Below are 26,245 nucleotides of genomic sequence, written 5' to 3'. Positions count from 1 at the left end.
CTCACGAATTCTACGCCGACCATCAAGTCCTGGCTGGTGTCATGGAGGTGGCCGAGCCACCGCACTGTGCCGTACTCTGGGCCGTGGTCGCTCACCCACACTACTCGGTCGTTGATTTGCAAAGGGGGAGAGTCGCAGAAGTCCTTGAGCCTATCGTGATGCCAAGGAGGTTGGTCGCACCGGGTCACACCAGATGTTAGGGATTTTTTTTTCGAAGGAAGACGGGGTACAGCAGAGTTGTGCCCTGCAGGGAGGAAGACAACAAGGGGTCATTTGGACACTTGCTGCGATACTGATCAGCACGAAATCTGCCCCACAAGACCATTTATGATTGCTTGTGAACCTGGGTCATTAATGTCGGAACTAATCTGATGAGTGAATGCTGAACGCTGGCATGCTCTTGTTTGGATACAGCTAAACATGATAGATTATAAATGGACACGCAATTCATTTCATATTGGGAGGTAACTACATCATATTAAAAGGATGCTAGAATGCAAAAACAAGTTGGGCGGCCTGTATTTTAGACTGCAGTGCCAATACGATTATGAATATATCACTGTCGGCAAAATAATTGCTTAATAATGCAGAAGGGTGAACATGGGTATTGCCACTACACACGTTTTTCTGCACTATATGACCTTGACGATGTAAATCATGATAGTAAATTGGCAAAGTTTGTTTAAATGTTCTTCTGCAAAAAGAGGGGGCTAAGCACCTACAAACACACACTAAATGTAACTAGCAGCTTTGCTGAACGTATCTTAGTTAAAGACAGTCGCAATGTTTCGTTTAAATTTGTGTCGTTCATTTCATTTCAATTTTTGTCATCCTTGGCGTAGAACTGCAGACTAACATTTGTGAGGGAGCACACACAATGTTACCTTGCATTTACCAGTAGTATGCATACCATAAAATACCATTGTAGCCAACCAACAGTATGAAAGTACAGGGTTATAACTGCAGGTGACTATAGGCAACCAGCTGAACCAATTATGCGATACCCTCTATGCCTTCTATTAGACGGCACCATCACATGACTTCCGGTTTCACCAAAAATATGGGAGGTAAACGGGGTATAGAAACGCCAACTTTATTTGTGTACAAACAAAGGATCATACATGAAACAAAAGCAAAAAAAACTTGTGAACGGCCCAATCTTTTGTTTCAAAGTTATTCAGCTTTAGTGTGCCTTCAATGCATCATTTTTACAATTCAAACTTATTTGAATGAAATATTTTTCATCATCAAAGTTATAAAAATGAAGCAATTTTTCTATTACTGAGGGACGATTGGGTGCCAAAAGAATTTCGTCAATATCTGCATTTTACTATGCTATGAATCAGTAAAATGTCGATGCGATGATATGACCATAGCCGATACAAATGTTGGGTTGATACAAATTTGAGGAATTCTTCAGTGAAGTTCATTGCAGATAACGGGTTAAATTTGGGGCGTTACGAGTGCATTCTGGAGCTGTGATAGATGGTACAAATCAGCAAGAGCAGTATGGTCTTGGAAAACTGCTTTGAATCAAAGTTTAATTTATGTGCAATGCACTCGTATTAAACGTAACCGCAAAGGACAGAGAAATATGTTCCATTAATTAGGAGTTTCATTTATAAAGAGAACAAGGACAGCATTGCACAATGCGAGATCTAGGCAACGAGGAGCATGGTACACTGTGGAAACAAAATTTATTGCAAGAAATGTAAGAAGTGGATGTTTTTTTTTTCCCCAGTACGATAGGAATTAAAAAAAAAAACATGTTAACACTCCACTTCTTCATCCTGTCTGTAATATACATTTCGAACTGCAATTTCTTGGCTAGTAAAATGCACATGTACATTTGTACATTTGCTTGTTTTAGCTCTCGCACCTATTTTTCTTTAATGGGGTCACCCATACTTGACAGGCTGCACCGAAACAGTTCAGAACCTTCTTCTCATTGGAAGAAACTCTTCAGCGTTTGGAGTGCCCATTCCACATGCACAGGGGTCTCCATCATAGGCTCATAGCCTGTGGTCTTATTTTTGAGCTTTTCGTCCTTGTCTTTGCTTTCATCAGGAACAAACATTGGCTATAATGCTCTGTGTGGTATTTTCTGGATATGTTACCAGAGGCAAGAGTAGCCAGAGACGGAAACAGAGAGGTGGTGTGTACCGCGATGGTGCTGCTCTTATTCAACTAGTTGCATTTTCGAGTCTGTATTTGGTTGCATTAACGCATCAGTCGGAAAATTTTAGTTCCAATTAACAAGATTTTTTTACATAGCCCTAATACGAAAGCAACCAACTGCAAGGCATTTGTTTCACTTAAGCAGCAGTTCTGTTCAACCAATTTCTATTTACAGAGATTCTGCTCTATTTCAAAACAAATTATAGCACATTTTACTGCTAAGACAACTCTACGACCATGCCTAGTTTCGTATCATTCACTACTGTAGATAATTAGCAATTGCAGTTTTAAAATGAGTAATGTCAGGCTGCCACATTGGTCAGTCAAGTAACGTTGGCTTGGGTAGCTTTTCGGTGGCTCGAAGGAGCACATTAAGGAGCTGTAAAACAAGTTGTACTGCGAATTTCCTAACTATTCCAGTATATGTGTCCACTGCGATAAAACGATGGCCTTACCAAGTTTCATTGCTCTTACTAACTTCAAAATATGCTAAATTTACATGTGAAAATTATCACATTTTAGTACTACAGTAAAAGCACGTTAACTTGAACTCGGTTACTTTGAACTTTCAGTAAATTCGAACTGACACCGTGGTCCTGGCACAGCCCTGTATATTTCAATGGGAGAAAACTCTAGATAATTCGATAATTCGAACGCATCGGTATCCAGAGCGGTTAATTCGAACTGGGATCCTTGGTTTCCATCACTTCTCACAGAAGAAGTCGGCCCGATATAGAAGTGATCGACCTAGTATTTTTAAGTTTGATTGCCTTGACCCCATTATGTAAATAAACATGTTTTCAAGCATAAACAGCATCATTATTTTGACATTAGATCAATTAATTTTGTTCACTGTTCGAGCTTCACAAACATTATTTACAAATTCACTTGCCACAAACGTGTGGTAGCACCGGCTAATTCGCGACAACGAGTCCAGAGGTGGCTTCTTTGTGTTCTGCCCATGAAGTGTGGCACAATGTCCATTCGTTCTAGCGCCCACCCACTAATTTGAACTCCGCTAAATTCGAACAATTTCATGGTCCCCTTCGAGTTCGAATTAACGAGCTTTTACTGTACACCTATTTGGCGACGGTAGACAGCATATCAGTCCTAGTGTTTTGCAGAGATGGCGTAGCTCTCACTGCCACTTTTACAAAGCTTTCACTGGCATAGCTCTCACTGGTGGAGATGGCATAGCTCTCACTGCAAACCCCACATGCAGTTGTGCACACAGTTAAATTTTTTGGCCTAAGTTCCCAAAGAAAATCCTGTGCTTCTCAAAAACCGGGTGCATCCAGCTTAGAGAAATACTCGTGGATGCTTTTGGACCCTCCTATTTTTCTACAAGTGCAAAACTAAACTATAAGATTTCCAGCAAATCCAAAGTGGCTACTACTGGATCATTTGGAGCTGCTAATCTCTCTCTGCACATGTGTCCTTTTTTTTGTTATTTTGGGTAGCTGGGAAGGATACCGGCCACATCCGTCACACTTACGCAGATTCCTCCTAGGCTTTCTTACCTGGCACATTTATTGCCGCGATACTTCCCTGCAATACACAAACTTAATGTGGGGAAGCCAAATTAACGAGCTATATACTGGCCACTTTTAAAGTCTGCTTCACTACTCCACACAAATGCGTTGCTGAGAATATATTTTTTCAGTGGCAATAGAAGCATCTCTTATGTAAAAATATCAAGGTCATAGGGCCTTTTTATAGGGCCTTTACCCACGTGACACACGTTATAGATTTCGGGTGGGAGGAGTCTGAGAATGCTTACGCATAAATACGCCGGAACATATAAGCCAGTGCAGAACACAAACCCTTGATAAGGAACTCAGAAAATATCAATATGTATGAAATTGCATGTCGGTCGTCCGCCTTGCTAAATGTTAAAATGAATTCTTGAGCAACACATTTATATAGGCAAAACATTTTAAATTTAATAAATCTAGAAAAAGATAATATTAGGCTCATTTGAGGAAGAGAATCGGTACATAATTGGTGTTTTCAGAGTTCTTCTAATTGAAAGTAAATGTGTGCTCGATTTTTGCGGGAGAAAAATTTAAACTCTACGAAAACAATGTTTTAACCGCGAAACACAAACAAGGCCGGTGGCCAAGCCTCGCGCTCGCGGCTCGAGCGCAAAGTCCCAACAGTCGTAACAGATTGCAACCGCCAGTGGTGGGACCGGGACAGGAGGGGAGGCGCACGAGTGAGTCACGTGGCAGGGGCGGCAGAAGACTGGCGGCTTTCGACGGCATTTACGGGGACGCGAGCAGATGCGCGGTCAATTTTGTAGCGTGAGCTACGCTGGCCACAGGCCGAGGTTGAGCAGTTTCGCGTGGCTACTGGAGAGCCGTGCTGCGCATGCGCGAGGAGCAGTGACGTCACACGGCGCACAGAACGTTGCTCGCTGCCCGGCGTCTCTCACACACCCCACGCGGCCAGCGTGTTCGCCGACCTCCGTTCCGCACGTGGCGGCCCGGTCCACTTGATGATCATGCGAGGGGTGGCCGGGTGTGGAACCGATGGCTCGTGCGTCGCAGCAACACCGGGGTGCGCCTGTGGAAGCAGCTTAGCTCTGGGGCGATTGGTGACGCTGCGCCGGAGCCACTTGATAAATATACATGTGTCACGTAATGCGTACACCGTGTGTGTGTCATTGAAGCAGCAGCAAGCATGATAATCAAGCTAATTCTAGACAACCAGGAAAGCTAAGAATAACCAGCTGAACCTTAGCTCACGCTACGTATATCCTGCCATAGCCGAGCTAAGCCACTGCTACTTTTTTTCAAGCGCTCTTACTCCAAGCGTAACCGAGCCAACGATCTATTGGCACAGAGGAGGATGAAAGAGAGCGAGCGCGGGCAGCAGCGGAGAATGAATAACGGGAATGTCAGGAAGAGGAGGAGTGCACGGTTATTCGTCCACTCTTTCCTACTCTTGCAAGTGCCGAGACGACAGGTTGAACAAGGCTCTAACTACGGTTTCGAGTAGAGCGAGTAGTTCTGTTTGCGGCAACTGGTGTGAAACGCGCCCACGTATAACCCATGCGCCCCCCCCCCCCCCCCCCCCCCCGACCTGCCGATTAGCGAGGCAGTCGCGCCACTTTCTTTCTTTCGAGGTTTTGAGGGGTGGGGGGAGGAGAGGAGAAAGGGACCCGAAACTGTCTGGCTTTGCATGCCGACACCTCATCAGGTCCAGTCGCGCCACACTGAGCTCAGTTCGTAATGTGCCGCGCAACACATTATCCGCCACAGCCGCGCTCCTCAGAGCCTTCCATTAACCACAAGGCAAAAATACTTGTCTCATCAATATATCGAAGAACTAAAACACTTAGGTAAACGGCGTCGCTCAAATTTCACATTAGGATCGTAATCGCTTGTAAATTTGCCCTTTCTGCGCACTTTTTTTTTTTTGTCACATCGAAATCTTTGGGTCACATTACAAACTGAGGCCCCTAGACACACGAAGCGCATCTACGGGATTTAAATTAAACCAATGATCAGGGCTCATTACGTAAACAGTACTGCATCGTTGATTCAAACTGCGAGGGCGCAGAGAATTTTTGGAATACACCATTGTTGGAACGGAGTACATTTTGATTAGCGATATAGAGCCCAATATGTTGGTATGTTGGTAATTACGCGCTATGTTGGTAATTACGCGACCAGTTTAGGACACGCCCCCAAGGTGCAGTGACTTTTCGCAAAGGGAAAATTTGTCATCCGCCTGCAATGCAGCCACGCAGCCATCTTTACAGAGAACTGGGAGAATGCAGCATGCGCAGCTATCTTTACAGACAACTGGGAGAATGCAGCATACACAGTTCAAAATAGAACTTGGGTGGGGAAGGGGGGGGGGGGGGGGTGGAGGGATAGGCGCGCGTGTGTGCATTTCATTGCATGGTGTTTCGCAGGTGATTGCCAAAGGAAGCATCCGTACTCTACGGGTAGCTTGCGTCGAGGCGATGAAGTGCCAGTTCACAATGGATCGCCTTGCAGAAACGCAAGAGGCTTGTCTGTTTACGAGGATCCTGCAAAACATGTATGCCTGAGTGCGTTTCTTTTGGCGAAATCTGTCAAACTTCGTTCGGCCTTGCACGAAAAGCAGTGCATGTGTACAGACAGAAAGCGTCGTTCCCATTGGTGGCCAGCTTAACGTCGGTGTTGCTACTTGTTTGTTGCAAATTTGATTGATTGATTGATTGATTGATTGATTGATTGATTGATTGATTGATTGATTGATTGATTGATTGATTGATGCGCCGACGCTTCACAGGCGATGAGGCGAGCCGTAGTTGAGGGCTCCGGATTAATTCTGACCACCTGGGAATTTTTTTAACGTGCGCCGAAATCTCGAACACACGGGTGTTTTTGCTTTTCACCTCCATCAGAAAAGCGCCCGCCGCAGCCGGGAATCGAACCCGCGTCCTCGTGCTCCGCAGCACAACCCATTGGCCACTGAGCCACAGCGGCGGGTTTTGTTGCAAGTTTCTGCAGTTCAAAATTAGCCTGGTTAAATATGTATACCTCTTCCACACCGTACGAGCCAGTTTGAATTGCCGTCAGTTTGCATTCTTCGACTTTGAATTAACGGGGTTCGACGGCACTTACTGCTTTTTTTTTTTTTAACGCGCAAAGCACCGTGGTGTTTATTGCGTTTTATGGCGGCAGCTGAGGCTCGTAAGCCGGTACACACTTTATGGTTCTGGGAGAGAAAGAGTGAGATTAAGGACACTATAACGACGTCTATGAGCAACCCGTGGAGACTCACCCCACAAGTCCTCGTAAGTAGCCTATAGTGGGGAACCGATGCGTGCCCGGTAGGCGACCAGCGCTAATGCGCGTGCGCGGGTGCGCCGACCGTGTACTGGGCGCCGCACTGGCCAGCGATCGAGTCTCGAACGAGTAAGCGAAACCGAAACAAACCGCTGGCGGCCGCGACCCTCTCTCCCCTGCCAATCTCTCTCTCTCCACAACACGTTGACATTATCCGTTCTGCGCGTGCTCAAGTCTCTTCTAATACAAGAATTTTAAAGAACGTGACAGGGAAATGTTGCCGAGCTTGCGCCGTGGTCCCCCCCCTTCTTTTTTTGCCGACAAGAAAGACCTCCGTGTTAGCCAGCTAGCCCGCGTGCCCTTGTTTCTTTTTTTCGTCTGGCGCGCGAGCTCTGCCGAGATGGAAGTCACGATTTCAATGAGAGTAGCCGTCATTTTTCTGCGTAGTGGTAACTCGTTCTAGTGTGGACCGAGATTCGTCATCGCGTCTGTTCACGAATGTGACACGCGAATAACGGAGTTTCCAAACGCGTGACCTGGACACACAGATGCGGCGCTTGTAGTAACGCCGTAGTAACGCTTGTGTGCCTTCGCGTACGGTGGCAGCAACGTCGGCCGCGAGGTCACTCGCGCAGCGCTCACGTGTTTCCCAGCGCCAGCGTAGCGTGGCCGATCAGAAACGGACCGTCGCATCGGAACAATGCTTCATTTGCAGACTTTACGCATGCAATCTCGGCAGCACTCGGGTCTATTGTGGCCAGGCGACAACATAGCGCGCACTTCCAACGCCAAGAGCTGCCGCCGTCGAAGTGTTGCGAAACTGCATGTATGATGCCGAAAGTGACCGCCGCGGCTGGACACGAGATTCGCGCGCAGTGGAGCTACAACAGTGCCGACGCTTCAGTATTCACTACAACAACGGTTTTAGGAAGCGACGTAAATACGAGCTGCCTTTGTTCTTGCATCTATGACTAAATAACGATCGCTGCGTGCATTTTCCCTTAAGCTGTAATGTTCTGTCAGCTGGGAACCCCTACTTTCGTTCTCTGTTGTTTAGAACGTCTCGCGGCTCAACACACCTTGTGCTCTGCCATGAGCATATGCAATGTTTCACAGCACAGTGCGGCGTAGCAGCAATGAACCAGCTCATCTGCACTGCTAAAAAACGCAATTTCTCTTTCGGGACTGCACCAAATGGCGCTGACTCAATGCGCGGAATTCAGCCGCCGCGCAATGCTTTGCAGCATTTCTGTGCCAAAAGCAAATGACCGCACTCCGAGCGGTTAGTGCGGGCCGCGGAATGGGATCGGAAACGTGGTCGGAGATCGTCCAGCATGCACTCTTTCGGTAGTATTTTCACTGAGCAGTGAAAGGAGGTGCTGGCGAGCTCAGACCAGGAGATCCAAACTCCCTGGTCACCAGAGCCGCCGACGTCAGCCACGACAGCCGCGCAAAGCTCAAATAAAGTTTTCTCTCTCTCTCTCTCTCTCTCTCTCTCTTACTGGCGGTCGCCACGCGGTGCCACCTCCTCTCACTGTGTGGTGCCTACTGTGTAAAATACGCGAGTACATGCGCCAGCGCAGCTCCTCACCGGAGACTGGCGCTAGGCGACCGCCGTTCCGAAACCAAACTGCGGCGACCACGTGCAGGGTTCTGCAGCAGACGGCCTTGTTTACGCTACGCATGGCGCCAGCAGGGACGTACCGTGACAGTCGCGGGGCGGCAGGTACATGTCGGCATCGCCGCGCGGCCTCCTCTTCTTGGAGCACATGCAGTTCATGAAAGTGGGCCGCTCATGTAGCGGCTGCGGCGGCAACGGCGGCGGCTTTGGCGCGCCGGCTGAGAGCGCGCCACCCCCGCTCCGCCGCCCGTGCCAAGAGCCGCCTCTTCCTCGTCTGCGTCAACGCGCGTCTCTCCCGGCGCGTGTTTTTCGTCGCGCTTCCGTCGACCGCCTGTCGCAGCCGTCCGACGCCCCATTGTGCGCTACACCCGAGGCTTTGATCGCCCTCTGGCCCCGGGTTCGATGGCTGCTTCGAGCTGCGCGGCCGCCACGATCCACCCTTTAAAAATAGCCCAACTGCAGGGTGTCGCCCGGCCGCCTGGCAGCGCGACGCGAAAAACTCGCACGAACAAGCTACCGCTCCTCCAGCCGGCCAAGCGCGCTGCGCGCCTACCCTGCTTTTTGCATTGCGTCCTCCCTCTCCTCTCATGGCCGCATGTCCCGCCAACGCTTTTAAAATTCTTAACCGCATGCGCTAATTTCGAGTTTAGCATGGCTGGTAGTGCGCCCGTGCCTACACTAGTGTCAACGGAGCAGCCAAACGACGCCCCTTGCAACCATACGACCATCATTGAGCCTTGCCGGAGAAGGAAAAAAAAAAAAAAAAAAGAACTGCGCGCCCCGGTCAATCGTGCTTTGTTTCGTGAATGTGTGCAACAAAGTGAAACCGAAACAACCTCGATCCGCCGCCATATGAATGGTTCGGCCTACCAGTTTTTATTCCTAGACTAAGCCCCTGAGCACATTCAGCGACAGGGAAAAAAACTACTCGTATTTGTCCAGGGTGTACAACTGATATAGCGATGTTTCAGCTTCAGACCAAAAATATTTCCTTCCGGTTTAGTTTCGGTTCAATGGGACGGGAAAATGTACAGTGAAACCGGTTCGACGTTTCTTTCCACACGTCGGAGTTACACCCCCCATTTCCCCATAGCAGAAATTAATAACAAGTTGAATCGAACTATTTTCGATGATATCAGAACAGTCTCCACATCTTCCATTTAGTTCTGATGTGCCAGATAACAGCCGAGTGCCATGCTGTTCCATCTATCCTATCTATAGTTATTGCGGAACTATACTGTTCAGAAAATAAGAAGTCGTTTTCGCGCCATTCGGCAGTTCCAACTGCAATGCCACGATGTCGCATATTTTCGACAACCGGTGCGGAAAACGGGACGCAATGTTGCCATATTAAGCTGCGCTGCTTATATCCTGGACAGTATAAAATAAATTTTCCGACTGCACGGCGCCGCTTCACCGCGGGTTTTTCCGCTGCTTTGTCGCAACGAGAATAGTCACTTAGGGCGAAAACTTGCATGCTTATGTCGCCACGTATGCCGCTGTGGCACACCAGCCGACTGGTAAGGCGATACCTCGACCCAAGCACATCGACCGGAAAGCCACATATTTATAGCTCGCTGGTGGAGGTTATATGCTGCATGTTAACTATACCCATGCACATTTCAGCCTTGCGGCGGTGCGAAGTGCACGCGCACATTCTTCTACGTTTTCCCTTACTGAGTAATTGATTAAACTTTATTGCAAACATCAACCGCGATGTTAAAAAAAAAAAAGAGGTCGGACACTAGGTTAACTTAGGACAAGTCCAATAAATGTGATATTTGGGGCGATCTATGGAAGTAGCTCAGAAGTATCACTTAAAGTCAAGCGAGGCAATGTCATCACACATAAGGATAAAACAGTCATAGCAGCCGAGGAGTTCTATAGAGATCTGTACAGTAGCCAGGACATCCAGGATAATGACGAACGAGAACATAGTTAAGAGGAGATAGACATCCCACCAGTAACGACATAAGAAGTAAGGAATGCTTTGAAGGAAATGAAAGGGGGCAAAGCACCTGAGGCAGATCAGATAACAGCAGACCTCTAGAAGGATGGCGGGCAAATTGTATTAGTAAAACTGGCAAACCTGTACACGCAATGCCTAATGACCGCGAGTGTACCGGAATCTTGGAAGAACGCGAACACCATCCTAATCCAAAGAAAGGTGACATGAAGGACTTGAAAAATTACAGGCCGATCAGCTTACTGTCAGTCGTCTACAAGGTTCAGAAAATAGGGTAAGCGCTAACAGAATTTCTGCCACCTTAAGCGCTAACCACATGGAGCGATTCTGCAAGCGATTTGGGGAGCGACGCGACTAGCGACGAACTATTTTTCGCCGCGGACCAAATCGCTCATCGAATCCCTCGGTTCTGGGTCACGAGAACAAGTCGCTCACATCCCGGAAGTGGCCTCAGCGACTAGCCAATAAGAGAGCGGTAAGGGGCGCAACTTCCGGCTTAGGAAGAGAACGAGGGGTAGGGGCGAGCGGCGGCACAATGCCTCCTAAAAAGGTACGATCCTCTGCTCACTGAAATACGTTTATTTCCAGTTCTTGTGACAGATGCATACATAAAAAAAAAACCTTGCGGCCGTGTGTACTTGGATAATCGTATTGGGCGCTGTGCGGCAATATTGGGATCGCTCGTGGCGTCGCTCGCGCGATCGCTTCATGTGGCTGCCTCAGCGAGCGACTGGGACAAGCGATTGCTGATCCCAGTCGCATCGCTCGTCGCGTCGCTCGCAAAAATCGCTGCATGTGGTTACTGCTTTAGATTTCAGTCAACCTAAAGAACAAGCAGGGTTTCGTAAAGGCTATTCAACAATGGACCATATTCACACGATCAATCACGTGACAGAGAAGTGCGCGGAGTATACCGAACCCCTATATATAGCCTTCATAGACTATGAGAAAGCATTTGACGCGGTCGAAACCTCAGCAGTCATTCAGGCGTTACGGAAGACACGATCTCTACGATGTTATTCACAGCATGTTTACAAGAAGTATTCAGAACATTGGATTTGGAACAGGTGGGAGTAAGGGTTAATGGAGAATACCTCAGTAACCTCAGCCTTGCTGATGACGTTGCCTTGTTAAGTAACTCGGGGGAGGAATTGCAAAGCATGCTTACCGCACTGGACAAACAGAGTGCAGAAAACTAAAGTAATGATCAATAACCTGGGGACAGCACAGCGGTTTGAGATAGGTGGCGAGGCCGTGGAAGCGGTAAAGCGAATATATCTACTTAGGCCAACTTGTGACCCCGGACCCCAACCATGAGGCAGAGATAATTCGAAGGATAAGAATGGGGTGGAGTGCATTCGGCAGGCATTTTCAGATAATGAATGGCAGCCTAACATTGTCCCTGAAGAAGAAAGTGTATGACAGCTGCATCTTACCGGTACTCACCTACGGGGCAGAAACTTGGAGGCTCACTAAGAGGGTTCAACTTAAATTGAGGACGAATCAGCGCGCAATGGAACGGAAGATGGTAGGTGTAACATTAAGGGACAAGAAGAGAGCGGAGTGGGTCAGGGAACAAACGCGTGTTAAGGACATATTAGTAGAGATTAAGAAAAAAAAAATGGACGTAGGCAGGGCATGTAATGCGAAGGCAAGATAACCGTTGGTCATTAAGGGTAAGGATCCCTAGAGAAGGCAAGCGTGGCAGGGGGCGGCAGAAAGCTAGATGGGCAGATGAGATCAAGAAGTTTGCGGGGATAAATTGATCGCAGTTAGCGCAGGACCGGGGTAATTGGAGATTAATGGGAGAGGCCTTTGCCCTGCAGTGGGCGTAGATAGGCTGGTGGTGGTGGTGGTGGTGATGATGATGATGATGGAAGTATCTGGGATACACCATTCTGCATCGGGTACGCTTTTTTGGCCTCGTCTGAAACAATGTTTTTCTAGGGGGAGAGGGGGGTGCACCGTTTATAGAGGCCACTAACTAGTGTTGAATTCCAGTGGTAGATGCAGAGCACTTTCTGGACCAGACACGTTCCAATGATAGACCGGGAGCAACCACATCCTATCCAATGGCAGATCGGGAGTCCCGTCGCAGCCGACATCGCTACGTGGAGAAAGAAAAGTTGCTCCCCCAAGATCGGCGGAGTCGACCGGACCTCGCGGGGTCCTTGACTTCTGTCGTGACGTCGTCGCCGTCTGCTTCCGCTCTACTCCCATTTTTGGAGCGCCCTCTCCGTCAAATACGCGCTAAGGCCACGGTCACAACGGGATAATAGATGCTGCACGCCGTGTTGCGTTCATGCTCGCTACTTAACGAAAGTGAGTGCGACAACTGAAACTCGGAATCAAGTGGCGATCACTCTTGAGGTACGCACCACTTTTTTGGAATACCCACAGCAATCTCTGGTCTGCACTCCGTAGGCCTAACGTCTGGTGTACTTCAATTGCGCACAAAAGTAACGAAGACTGGAGAGAGACGACACAAGACAGAGCGTTATATAAGTGTTATATTATAGCGAGGAACAGGAACCAAACGACCCGCGAGATCATTGAGGCCAATGAAATTGCACGTGCAGGGGACTGCTGTGTAAGCACCCCCTCCCTCGCACTTACAGAAAAGGAGATGCACTTCCTTGGGCAAGACAACGGTTTGGCACGTGCCCTAAGATTGTGGTAATGCACAGAGGGGAGGAGGTGTTTGTTCCTTGTTTTTTGAATGAGCGTGTGAGAGAGAGTGGGCAGCATAAATTTGTGACTTCTTAATAAAATTTGTTGAAAGTGCGCCCTGTATTGTGTCGTCTCTCTCCAGTCTTCGTTACTTTTGTGCGCAATTGAAGTGCAGCATGAAGTGCACCCAAACCTACAGCCTACTAACGTTTGGGTTTGGGGTGCACGGCACGAATCGGTACCTGCTGCTTGGTGTTCACTTCGACCATGTCGAAATAGAGCAATCGGATGCCGGTTTCATAACGCGAGGCACCCAGGTTCGATTCCGGCCCCTGAAGCGTTTTCGCTTTCACTTCACCCACGATCATTCATCATCGTCGTCGGCGAAAGTTGGCTTTCCTGCGCCCTTATGCAAAAACTGGCGCCCTCTCGCGGGAACCGCGTGCGCTTACGCCATGTTGGGGGATTCCCGGATCTCCGGATACCGCAGTATACATGATAGCCCGGGGTTAGCGACGCGCACGTCGGCATTTATCGTTGTCCAAGATGCTTAAGTACTGCCGTGTAACTTGCTGTGCACAAAGATGATACGAGGACGACCACGGAAAAAAGCTTACACATCTTTTTTTTATTTCTCAACGGAAGCGTGATTCGAGCCCTGCGTGAAGTCGCTTGCGGGTGTCGACTTCTTAGCGCAGTAATATTATAGCTACAGCTAGATCGCATGAATAGTCACGAAACGAATAATATGTGCAGGACTAAAAAGGTGCCAAAGTTAGCTATTTTCTAGCCCTGTATTTGCCGCCGAGCACTCCTGCCTGCTGGTATACTCGGTTACAACTCAAGAACGGCACCACCTCATGCAGGGTATCACTCCGCCAAAACGCCGGACCCGTGACGTCAGTACGCACGCGTTTTGAAAGGGGTTTGCTATGAATGCGTGATATCGTCTTCCTTGTCTCACGCAGTTTGTTTGTCGTCACTGAAGTCGTTTATAAGCATATCAAGTCCAAAAAATCACAGGAACGGCTCACGCCATGTTCAAAATATTCCCAGTAACGCCCTACTTGCGCCGCGCGGAGAAACATCCGGCTACGGTGATAGTTAAAGGAGCCATGAAGAGAAAACACAAGTTTGGTTCATTCAAAAGATTGTCTCGTTAGAATCATACTGACACCACTTTTAACGTAAACTTCGCTCAAATAAGCTACATAATTAGGAAAAACGGGAATGGTCATGCGACCCACCAGCTCATTTCCCGCAACAAAACCTGTGATGTCACATGGGCTAAGCTCTGCGATTGGCGGAGGCTGGCAGAAGCAGACGCAAATTAGGTAGAGCTTACAAACTAGACGAACGAGCGATTTGCGCTTAAATTTAGGGCACATTCTTTACAAAGCAATAGGAATGATTGGACAAACAGTGTAAGTTACGAAAGCACATGTAAACATAGAAGTACTGATGCGTTCTGCTGTTCGTACTGCGCACAGCATGCTTTGGTTTAGCTGCACAGCACTATGGGGCTTGGGGTTGTCTCAGACGACACTGGCCGATTGACGCAAGCAACGGTGTCTTACGTGACCCCATTTGTCGAGCGAGCACTGTTTCAGGGAACGAATATTTTCTCCCAGAACAAAAACAAGCCAGGTTTAAATGCGGGCAAAAACAAACCAAACGCTTGCCACGGTATGGTGGCGCCATCTAGGTTACGGAACGTAAAGAAACGCGGGAACAAACCAACACCGCTACAGGGTGGAGACAACCTTTGAACGGTCCCGTGCCGCCGCAATTGGGCCAACGGGCTCAACGCGTTATTCTTTTTGTTTCCCACGAGACCTAGCAACGCGAAACAGACAATATGATTCAAACTTCTTCAGTAAACCGCGTTGCGGCGATAATTTTAGCGCGGTTTTGACACAATGACTTGCTTCGGCGGCGAGCGAGCAACCGAACATGGCGGCGCCAGCGCTACGTGTCTCTACCCTGTACGGCGGATGCGTAAATGAAGGTACTCTAGGCTGCAGAGCGGTCGGTTCCCGTGGTGTCACTTGGGACCACGAAAACGCACGATTGAGCGGGAAAATCAAAATTTTAACCTAAATTGTTTAATTTCTCAGTGAATAAAGCACCGTTTGTATCCGGAGAAGCGCTGGGGGCACTATAAAACACGAAATCTTTCGAATAAAACCAACTTGCATTTTCTCTTCATGGCTCCTTTAAGGCGCACTGCATCGGTCAGCTGGTACTTTATCGAGATGAGTTTTGAGCCTGCCGTTCGTGCTTTGCGCGCCCGTGTTCTTGTTATTCTGGACGTTCGCTGGGCTTTTATGGAAGTACTACGCATTTTTTCATTTGCCAAACGTTACAGGAAATAAGGGATCCGCGAGAGTTTCAACCTTCACGTAGCGCCATGAGTAGCGCAAGTAACGTACGTAGTAAACCGTGCATCGGTCATTTACCGCTCGTCGCCTGCTGTTCGACCGTAGCCTATTTTCCCAAGATCAAATTTTTCGAGTGGAATTTTCTAAGCGGTAGTGTGCACTGTTAGGATCGGCCAACACAGGAATTCCTCGCAAGCCCTAGAGCAAGGTGTGCGTGGATGAATCACCCAGAGGCACGAGGAGGCAAGAAACCCTGGCGCCAGCGGCGAGGGCGGTTTCAAGTGGCGGCTTCTATATCCTCGGTTCACCGGACGCTGCGGGCCACTTCTTTCCTTCATACACGTATGAAAGAGAGGTCCACCGAAAGGAAGCTGCGGTTTCAAGTGCCCAAGCTCTTCGGTTTCCAACCGTCGGCGAGAGCAGGAGGTCGCTCGTCTTCACGTGCTGGGAGCCGAGTTGAAATTCCGTTCTCACGGGGCCTCCAAAATGAAGACTTGCGCGAAGTGGTGCAACTCCGGCACAAGAGACGATCGATGACGTGGATATTCACCCTTTCCATCGACCGAGTGGTCCGTGTGCATCAGCCACGCCTCATGTCGTGGGCGGTACATCAAGTGTCGTCCACTGCCCACCTGATTGGACAACCTGTGTGAAGTTAAATTCCCAAGCCAGGGATCTGGGGAATACGAACTCTATTTGAACGACTGTATTCGTGTTATTCTTGTTCTCCTGTCTCGACTGTCATCATGTAGAATAAACCTCCTGTACAGTTTCCTCCTAAGCAGTCATCTCGAGTAGTCCGACACCATGCCGAGCCGGGACCTGCGGGCCTGAACGAGTCAGACAACCCAAGGGCCCCTCATCTCTAACAGCACCCAGTTTTGTTGTCCAGGACGCGAGAAGGAGACGCTCAGCTGTCGCCGCGAGACACGCGCGCTCGGAATTTTCTCGCTCTCTGAGGTTTTCGCAGTTTCTTTTTTTTTGCTAAAGACTTCGCGAGTGCTGGGGATGCTCAGCGGTCACCGCGAGGCACGCGCTTACCAGTGCTCGGCAATGTATTCGTAGATTAATTATTCATTGGCAATTTATTGGTAATATATTGGCAATGTTTAACGCGTTACACGCCACACATGTTACGCGCTACACATTACGGCCAGCTACAGCAGCTCCGCTTTTAAAAAATGCAAGTATGCAGTTTATTTTTTTTTTAAGGTTTCCTCTGCGTCCCAGAGGACCCTTAGCGTATAGCTATATCGCGCAGTGCCCCCCTCCCCCATTTCAACCTCGGGGCAGCCCGCATCGGCTCGAAGCGTTTCAGGAATGACCTCCTGAGAAATCCGCAGGATGCGAACCAACACGAATGTACTTTCAATGTTCGCGTTCTCACATCAAAAAAAGAAAAAGAAAAGGAGAAGAAACGCGACAGCTCCAAAAGCTTCCCTGCCGGTGCCTCCCTGACTGTTTTTTCGATGCATAATGCGTATTTACGAAGTCGCTCGCAAATGTGGGCAACAGAGAAAGGTCCACAGATCACTCGTCGCTCATTTTGCTGCGCTTAAATCTGAATATAAAAGGATCGTCAAGCCTAGAAAGCCCCTCACACGCTCCGTACCAAGCAATCCCACGACCGCCATCCCCCAACATGGCGTCGCGGGCTCGTTTCGTTTTTCTCCCGGTAGATGGCGGTACAACGGCATCAGTGAGCGCACTAAAGCTTCGCTTCAAAAAACGAACCTGCTCTAGAGCAGTTCTGGGGCGGTATTCTCGTAACTGTCCCTTTTGAAAACGTCCCTTTCATCGTGACGTACTTCCGGTTAAGAAGAAGTAGGTTTGCCGCGCTTGCGTTACGTCACTTCCGGTTGTTTGCTTTTAGCCAATCAGGGCTCGCCAAAAGGGACATTTTTGAAAGGGACGCAAAAGGGACAAAACTCGAGAATACCGCCCCTGGACAGTTCAAAATGGCAAATTGAAGAGGCCAATATTTTCACTAGAGATTGCTTTTGGCGACCTCAGTCAATCGCACCAATTAGACATGACGTGGTATTCGAGTGCAGAGAAGTACCTGGGGGAGTTCCCACCTTGCTTTTTTTTAAAGCGGAGCTATATATGGCTATGCGAATGGAAAATCCGGCGGTCCCGTGTATGCAGAAAACTTCCCCGGCGCAAACCCACGCGCATGCGCGAAAAAACGGTTGGAGAGGAGGTAGAGGCAAGTGGGAGATAGATTGGCTCGGCTTATAGATGGCGTAGCTACACTCTCGCATCTACCGACACTGGTAAGTGGGAACGGTTCATCGTAGTAGGGGGCACAAAAGTATCTCTGGCAGCAGAGCGCGCACGCAGCGAGCTAACCTAATAATCTAAGGGTGCGTTCCAATTTACCGTTTAGACAGCTGTGTTGCCGTCTTCGCGGACAGTACAGCATGTTAAGCCCCGTTCCAATTTGAACGAAGCAGTCAACGAAGACTGCTTCGAGGAGACAGCATCGAAGTCAGCAACGATGCAGGCTACCTTCCTGTCTAAACTAATAAGTGACGCCAGCGCTACCTTTTTGCGTATTAATGTTAAAACAAAAGCCCTTGTTCCTTTATTTAAATATTTAGTATAATTTACTAGTGATGAAATTGGCTTTGTTTAATTTTTAAATTACGTAACGTTTGTAATAGCAACGGTAATATTACTTACAGAACTTGCGGCTTGCGCAACTCAACATGTCTGCTACGACGCTGTCGTCTGCGCTGGTGTTGCGTTTGCGACCGCGACGCCGTTCCAATTTTGTTCCTTTAGACGTCTAGTTAGACTGCTTCGTAGACTGTCTACCAAGCTGTCCGCGAATTGGAACGCAGCCTATGAAGGTGAAAAGCGAAAATGCCCGTGCGCCGATTAGTCCGGAGCCCTCCACTACGGGGCGCGCCTCATAGCCCAGACACGACCGCTCGATGGAAACTAGTTTCCATCGAGCGGCCGTGGCCCAGATGACGGCGCGTTAAACCCCAAAAATTGAAATTTGAAATTTCGAATAACCTAGCACCGTGTGTTTCAAGTGGATCCAGAGCTCTTTTGTCTGAAAAAGATAGGTTTCGAGACAAATGCATGCAGATCGAGCAAAGACGGCACCGCTGCATTCGATGTAACGACGTTCGCCTGCTCACGCCACTTTGTTGATGCTTTTAAATGCGGAGCATTTCTTAGGCTCGCGATGTCACTCGTCGATGTTGTCGGCGCCGTCCACACGCTCACTGCGCATGCGCGTCGCGTCGAGGCGCAGGTGCGCGTCTCTCCCCCGTACCCTCCGTCGCTCTCAACAACAGGTGCGGCGGTGCGGGAGGAGCGCGTGTACCCGGTGCGCTCCGTCGCTCTCAACAACAGCTGCGGCGGTGCGGGGGGAGCGCGTCTGTGCGCGCATGCGTTGTAGCTACCCGTGCGCTGCGTCGCGCTCAACAGTAACGGCGGCAGGGCGTGTACACGTGATAACGGCGCTGGTGGGTGCGTGGAAAGTTCGCGCGCTTGTGTACGGAAGTGTGCGCATGCGCGTCTCTCCCCCGTACTCCTCTCCCTCGAACGCGGCCGGTGTGTATATAAGCGGCGGAGCGCGCGTTCGGAATTCAGTCAAGGGCGTCTTTGCTTGGCTTTCGCTTGACTTGACGCTTTGCTTGACGGCACCAAGCAATAAAGACAGACTTTAGCTTTACAGTCCTTGCCTTCGCTTCTCCTTCATTCAATAAATAAGAATAATAAAGACGAAATAACAATTAAGCATTCCCAAACCTTCACGCGATACCCCCACCACTCTGCGACGCATTTACTCGAGTTCCCCCCGTGGGAAGATGCGGGCGGGTTTTTTTCGACGTTTGCGCTTTTCCTGTCACTTATTGCGGGGCATAAGTTCGCTCCATAAACGTCATTTACCAAAAAGAACCTTGCGTCGTTCTTTGCCACGAGATAATATACCTATGTTAGCGGATAACAGCCGGCGATGCACAAGTGTTAACATAACGGTGAGCAACAACCAGTTTAGTACCTGAACGGCCCTGGGAGATAAACAAGAATTTCCGAAAGAAACATTTCGGTCTTCTTCACTCCCTTGTGGGCGCAATAACTCCTGCTCGCGCGCTCCGCTGCAGTGTTGTACACGTTCTTCTAATATAGGAACGAAAGCTCGTTCCTCGTTCCTTCCCAATTTTGAAACGAGTTCCCGTTACAAGTTCCTATATTGCGAAAGGAACGCGTTCCAGTTCCACTTCGAAAATTAGATTGTGTCGTTACATTAACGTTACAATTAGGTTTTTAAATTAAAATATAGTGTCGGATAATCCTGGGGCGAAATTAAGTCAGAAATTTAAGACTCACATCAAACTACGTATAATATACGAATATTAACACCACCAGCAGCAGATTATCTGGAGATAAAAATAATCAAAAGAAAATCTCCTAGACGACTTTTTTCACGGAGCACCGGACAAACACCAGACGGCTCTAGGACATTTCGGTGCAGGATGTTTCGGTGCGGAAATTTTGGCGTACGGACATTTCCGTGCGCAAACTTTTCGGCGACCAAATTATCCGGTGCTTGCCTGTTTGCGACAGCCGTTATATTTTTATCTCCGCTTAACGTGGGTTATGAACAATAATTTGGAGCAGTGAATTTATTTTTGGATTAATGCCATGTTTGATCTTTGCCAGGTATTTTTAGAAATTCTACATTTATATATTTTTGTTTAATACCTATTCCTGGGGACACCTGTTATGCAGCCGATTGAATTCTTTAGCACACGTTTTTTTTTTTTTTTTTCATTTACGACAGGTTGTTAATTTATATTCGCTCTTTTTTAGCTAAGACAATTAACCGGTATTTACAATGGTCCGACGCCTTTTTTGTATTTTTAAAAATTACACACCCTCAAATTACATAAATTACATGCACACTCTTCATATCCAAAACGTAACAAACATTAGCTAGCCCCCCCCCCCCCCCCCCTGCCCCCCCAGATGCAGAAAACCTTACGTAGGCTGGGCTGCCTGGCTAAAATGAATTTGCGAACACTGATCTAGAATATTGCGGAGGAAGGACGGGCGTTTTTGAAAGCAGCCACAGCTTCTAATGTCCTAACCGTTGATAAAGAGCGTATGGGTTGTGCATGCAAATTCCACGCATCCTGTTCGGGAAAACCAACCTTCGTTTTATGTTTACACGCCTACATTCACCACATTTTAATTCTTTGTCCTAGCCCCCCACCTCCCACCCCTCTCCGCCTGCACGCTCGAAGCTCGACCAGGTTTCTTTCTCAGTCATATTATTTTCGGTTTCCCTGAAAATCCTACAGGCGTGGCGGCAGTGATTTCCCCCCGTGGCGGCAGACCCCCCCCCTAGTTTTTCTGGACACCCCCCCTTGAATCCTATCGAAGGTCCGGAGGTACCTGATGCGCGAGATGCTATTGACGTTGACTGACAAGTTTTTCATCATTTCATCGCAAAAGCGGTGCAGTGCTACAGCAAGAAGCCTAGACGGTTGTAAATAAGGTGCGGCGTTATGAAGGTCTAGTCTTCAAAAATGCGTACTTCTCATATTTTTTTTTTTTGGAATTTATTGCTTGGTTCTTTCATTCGCAATAAAAACGCTTTGTGTTTCTGTAAATGTATAAGTAAAATTTCACGCTTTCGATATTCGAAGATTTTTTTCAGCGTCTTTATTTGGCCTAGTACCATGTGCCCGGTCTTCAATTGCTTTTGTTTTTATGGACCCTGGATGATTAGCGCTGTTTTCACGCTGCGTCAAGTAAGACGTGTGCAAGTTTAATTATAAGAACTGCAAATAAATAACATATCGATTCGTCAGAGGCCACTCGTACAGAGCAAGAACAAGCCCGTGGGGAGGTACGAGCAAAGCATATATCGACAAGCACTCACGCAAAATTACTTCGACTGAGGCCGCCTTTGACTTTAACTAAGTGCAGTAAGCACACATATAATTTACTTTCTTCATTGATTCGATGCCGTTCTTTGTTTACAACCGTAATCTTTGCAGAAGCTCTTTCAGCATGTACATTTAAAATGGGCAATTTGGCGAGGCGAAGCGCTACGGAAGCTAATCCGGGTGTTTTAATAAATGGGGAGCGTACAATCGGTGCTTGATTTATAAGTGCTGCATAATTCGTGTACTACCGAAACATTGTTTCAAGAACTCAAATTTCGTCCCTGGCCCTGGTAACAAGTTCGAAAGTGTCCTTATACGTTGAAAAATGGCGAGAAATTAAAAAAAAAAAACTGAATACGGACCTTTCATGGTAAAAAATGAATTTCTCTAAATTTGTTTTTTTCTTAGATTGAATAGAAAGCACCGCCTCTCAGATATATAGAGAAAATGAAAAACGTACGTCACGGGGATGAGCGTTTGGTTAGCAGACGTCTATTATTTAACTAGTGGGATACAAAAACAGCTTTTCTGGTTTATGAACCCCCCCTCCCCCCGAGCCATTGAGACACCCCCCCTTGATTCGATGCCTGGGGAAACCCCTGCGTGCCGGAGTTCACGGTCTCCGAGGCCTCACCGCAGTGATACAGGAAAAAGCTTTACATTCCCCAGGAGCTCACAAAACCTCTATAATGTGCAACAAAAAGCCACCCAAAAAGCCACTGACAACACAATGGCCACTATAGTTTGCTGGCTACGCCTTTCCGCGCGTCGCGGTCATACCGATGGCGTCCCCACTCCAGGAATCGCTCTTTCTTCGCCTTCAGTCTCCCCATTGGGAATTAACTCGCGCATATCATGGACACCCCAGGCATACATTCGTTTCTCCCATTATAAGGAGCAAAAAAATTGAATAGTCTAATGAGACGAGAGCGGCAACAGTCGTCTTCAAGTTTTCGAAGGCCAGCTGACGGAATGGTGAACCACAAGTGACACCCCTCTCTCTCTACCAAGGGGGCTGGTAGACTGCGGAGCTCAGCCTTCCCTTCCCCTAAGTAACGCCACCGGAAGTGCGATCATTGGTTGGTTAGTTTTAAGTAGAACCGACACCAAATGCAACGAATACGAGATTGATGGAGAAAATAATTAAAACGGAATGCACACTCGTTTTTCTGATGTTTTTTATTGCGGATGTTTTGCTGTGGGGAGGGGGGAGGAGGAGGGACTAAAAGCAGCTGCGTCTTGCACCTTTGGGTGAAGTGAAACCAAAGCGCTTTGGTAACACTGTAAGTATTAGGGTTGTTCACATGAATGCAAAAATAAAAAAAAGGTTGAACGGATGCAAATTAACAACGTTAATTTTTACTATCTACTGCAGAAATTGGGTTTTACGCGGCAATGCTCCGCCAGGGTTTAGCGTTCGTTTCCACGGACGGCGGCGCAAGCACATGTAACGAACGTAAAATCATATCAAGTCACGAAATTACAATATTAAAGCTAAAATGTTCAAAGAATGCCTGGGACATCCCGTGACTCAAAATGCCTGGACCAAGACGTCGTGCACCAAAATGTCCGTGCACAGAAATGTCCGCACCGAAAAGTCCTGCACCTAAATGTTCGACACCGAAATCTTCGGACCCCGTATTAGACAATCTTTCCCAGCCAGGGACCACTTCTATCGGCTAGGCGCGCGTCCTGGCCTCCTCAGGCAAACAATGAAAGGCGAAAACCATTCTCACGGCTACGCTATTCACCCGTCGAACCCCGCGTAAGAATTCAACCAGCATGAAAACAAGCACAAGCTGCGGCCTGCTGCGTGGTTATTATTCTGCCTTTGACCTTAGAGGAAGCACTTACGGCTGAAGGGCGGGTAAATTGACCAGCTTATAGGAAGAGAAACGAGTAGCGACTTGTGGATTCTTGTACTCGAGCCTAGGCATCAAAAACGGCCAATTCCTAGCGATGTAACGGCAGGAACGCCGTTCCTGCCGTTCCTTCAAAAACCTAACGAGTTACCGTTACAGTTCCACCGACCCTTAATGGAACGGTGGCGTTCCTCCGTTCCTCCAAAAAGGAACTAGTTCCAGGAACGCTGTTCCTTGTAACGCCGTTCCGTACAACACTGCTCCGCTGCGATAAACCCAGATCTCTCTTCCCTTGCTTCTAATTACTCGCACGGGGTTGCGCCGGAGGAGTTTTCTGCGTACATCGGACCGCCGGATTTTCCTTTCGCCTAGCCACATAATGCTCCGCTTTAATATTTCAAAACATTTGCACCGCGCCCTGCAGATTGCTCACAACTAATGGTGAAAGCAGCCTGTCTTTCTTTTTACCCAGCGGGCCGAACCGCTACAGCTCGATGACTAGCGACACTAATGGGGGGGTGAGATCCAAGCATAGAGTTAATACTGATCCAAGTGCAAAATCGAAAATGGTTGAAACGTGAAGCCTTCTCGCGTGCAACCTGAGCCACAGTCGAAGTCCAAAATACGAACTGCTTCGACAGTGTCTGAACGGATAGACGGCTACTTTCTAAACGCGAGGGACCCAGGTTCGATTCCGACCACGGGGAGCCGTGTTGTCTTTTCTTGAAGCGCTTGATGTGCCTTCGCTTATCATCATCATCGTCTTGTGAAACCCATTGTGTAAAGTTCCTGCAGTGCGTTGCCGCTTTTCGACGCCATCAGTGAGGCATAGAAAGCCTCGTTTTAGAAAACCTCTCCCCTGAAAACAGCTTTTCTGGTGGCTGGCCATGACAGCGCCACTGCCATACTTTCGACGCTGTAGTGACAGTGGCTGTTGTCGTCTGTACATAAGCAGCTGCTCCTGACCTCTCCAGTCTTGCTCCAAGACGTGCTAGCGTGCCTGACCGTCAATTCCCCCATTTCAATATTTAATAGCGTATAACTTTAAATGAACATACGGAATGCAAATCCGGAACCACGACCACCGCTCGTGGCCGGAACAAAAGAACTAGGGGGACCGAATCTCGGATTTTCTCGCGCGCTAGCGCCGACTTCGCGGCCACGAACGCGCCGCGGTTAGAGATGTACTAGGCTGAGCACGAGGTCGCGGGTTCGATTCCCGGCCGCGGCGGCCGCTTTTCTGATGGAGGCGAAAAGCAAAAACGCCCGTGTGTACGAGATTTCGGCGCACGATAAAGATCCCCAGGTGGTGGTCAAAATTAATCCGGAGCCCTCCACTACGGCGCGCCTCATCGCCTGCGTTGCGTCGGCGCGTTAAACCCAACAATCAATCAATCAATTAGAGATGTACTAGAAAAAACATCCTTCTAGTACACTCTACCGCGGTCAAGCGGTCTGACCAGTGCGCTGCTCCAGCCAGCCCATGGCGTCGTTGTTTGGCATGGACCGCGCGAGCACACACAAGTTTCTGCGAGACGGCAGCGTTATTTATAAGCGCCGCGAAGCCGCTGATGCAAGCAGCAACCGGCGCACTCGCCGCCTACACCCTCCGGGGCTGTGACGCTTTCGTCGCTATGGGAACGGGAGGACGTGGGCACGTTTCAAAGTTTCCTCCCCCAATTTATTGCGCAGTGTGCTGGCCACGAGATGCGACGCGCGCTTCCTGGAAGCACCCCGGCTGGCAGCGCGCACGACTAGGATCACCTGGGCGCAGGCTCACATCCCGGGGAGTACCAACACCGACTAGATTAGTACGTCGGTGGAAACCGCGGGCAAGGGTTCAACAACTCGCCACGGCGCCGAGCTGCATGAGGCAGCAGGGAGCCAAGTAGATGAACTTTTTTTGTCAGTGCGAAAGCGTGACTTACGGTGAACGAAAGACTGCAGGGTGGACGCTTTGATAACCGAGTAAGCGCGCCGGCCAAGCGAGAGCGCCTGCTCGTACTTTGAAATGAAAGAACTCCCGCTAATACAAATGCACACTACCTCTACGTGAAGACAATGCAGTTTAGAACGGATGGGCGACAAAAAATGATAAATTTCGCCACATCATACCTCTTCCATCCTCCTCTCTCTTTTCCTTCTCTCTCTCTATCTCTCTATCCCACTCTTCGACGCCAACAAGACGCGTGATGCGCGGAGAAGTCAAAAAGATGTGCATGCTCTGCGGCAAAGCCAACTTTTTCTGGCAGTACCTGACAGGGAGTGAAAGCCACGGTTTCCCAATTGAAATGCCTTTGCAGGCCTCGAAACATCACCAGAACACCAACAACCACAACATTAGTTTTAGGTGTCCAGTAGTCATGCTGACAGTGTAGCAGACTTGTCTACATCAAGACATAATTTATTGGAAGTCACACCAAATTCATCCTTCCTTCATCAGCCTCTTTTGTTCATCACAAAAAGGAGGCAATGCAGTCAACAGTGCAGTACACCCCCAAAGTATATCGTCAGCCTGTCCAGGGCGCACATATGTATTTCCTAGTCAGCAGAGCCAGCCGTCATCTGAGCTTGCTATGGGGGTATGATGAAGAATATGGCACATAGCACGACAAATTGCCCTTTGTATTACTACATCTCAACTTGCAACCTTCTTGGTCCTCCAGGTTTTTTCCTGGCCAGTAACTGATACTTCTTGCTGGAATGAATTGCACTCAGCAGTTCTTCATTTTTTCTGATGTGTGTAGTACCGCTCACACATCATGTGCAGATTCAGCTTATACAACAGCATCAATTTGAGTGTGGTCAAATGAAGCTGCGCCTTCTCTTCAGTCCACACCTTATTCATTAAAGAAAAAACCCTTCGGC

The 26,245-nt window shown here is 48.5% G+C and overlaps 2 protein-coding genes across 9 annotated transcripts in view; one reads left to right on the top strand and one right to left on the bottom strand.

Annotated features, from left to right (window-relative positions):
* LOC144155377 (uncharacterized) overlaps positions 1-26,245 on the top strand; it is a 120,868-nt gene that overhangs the window by 9,223 nt on the left and 85,400 nt on the right. For 2 of the 5 annotated variants that reach the window (XR_013319568.1, XR_013319567.1), the window contains exon 3: positions 6,101-6,238. The exons of 1 other annotated variant lie outside the window; for it this stretch is intronic. The gene's annotated coding sequence lies outside the window, so the exon portion shown is untranslated. Of the gene's footprint in view, positions 1-6,100; positions 6,239-15,767; positions 17,349-25,069; positions 26,104-26,245 lie in introns of those variants that run through there. 2 more of the 5 variants (XR_013319565.1, XR_013319566.1) reach the window with 2 other exon arrangements.
* Positions 1-26,245, bottom strand: part of Cyld (ubiquitin carboxyl-terminal hydrolase CYLD) — a 95,908-nt gene that overhangs the window by 59,239 nt on the left and 10,424 nt on the right. For 3 of the 4 annotated variants that reach the window (XM_077686755.1, XM_077686756.1, XM_077686757.1), the window contains exon 3: positions 6-244. In XM_077686755.1, the coding sequence (XP_077542881.1) occupies positions 6-244 (239 nt within the window). Of the gene's footprint in view, positions 1-5; positions 245-8,666; positions 8,875-26,245 lie in introns of those variants that run through there. The other variant, XM_077686758.1, reaches the window with a different exon arrangement.

This window comes from Haemaphysalis longicornis, unplaced genomic scaffold (genome assembly GCF_048455015.1).
Source record: "Haemaphysalis longicornis isolate Haplotype H1 unplaced genomic scaffold, Haemaphysalis longicornis Haplotype H1 scaffold_1, whole genome shotgun sequence".
Taxonomy (NCBI): Eukaryota; Metazoa; Arthropoda; class Arachnida; order Ixodida; family Ixodidae; genus Haemaphysalis; species Haemaphysalis longicornis.
This window is presented reverse-complemented; position numbering and strand designations above follow the sequence as displayed.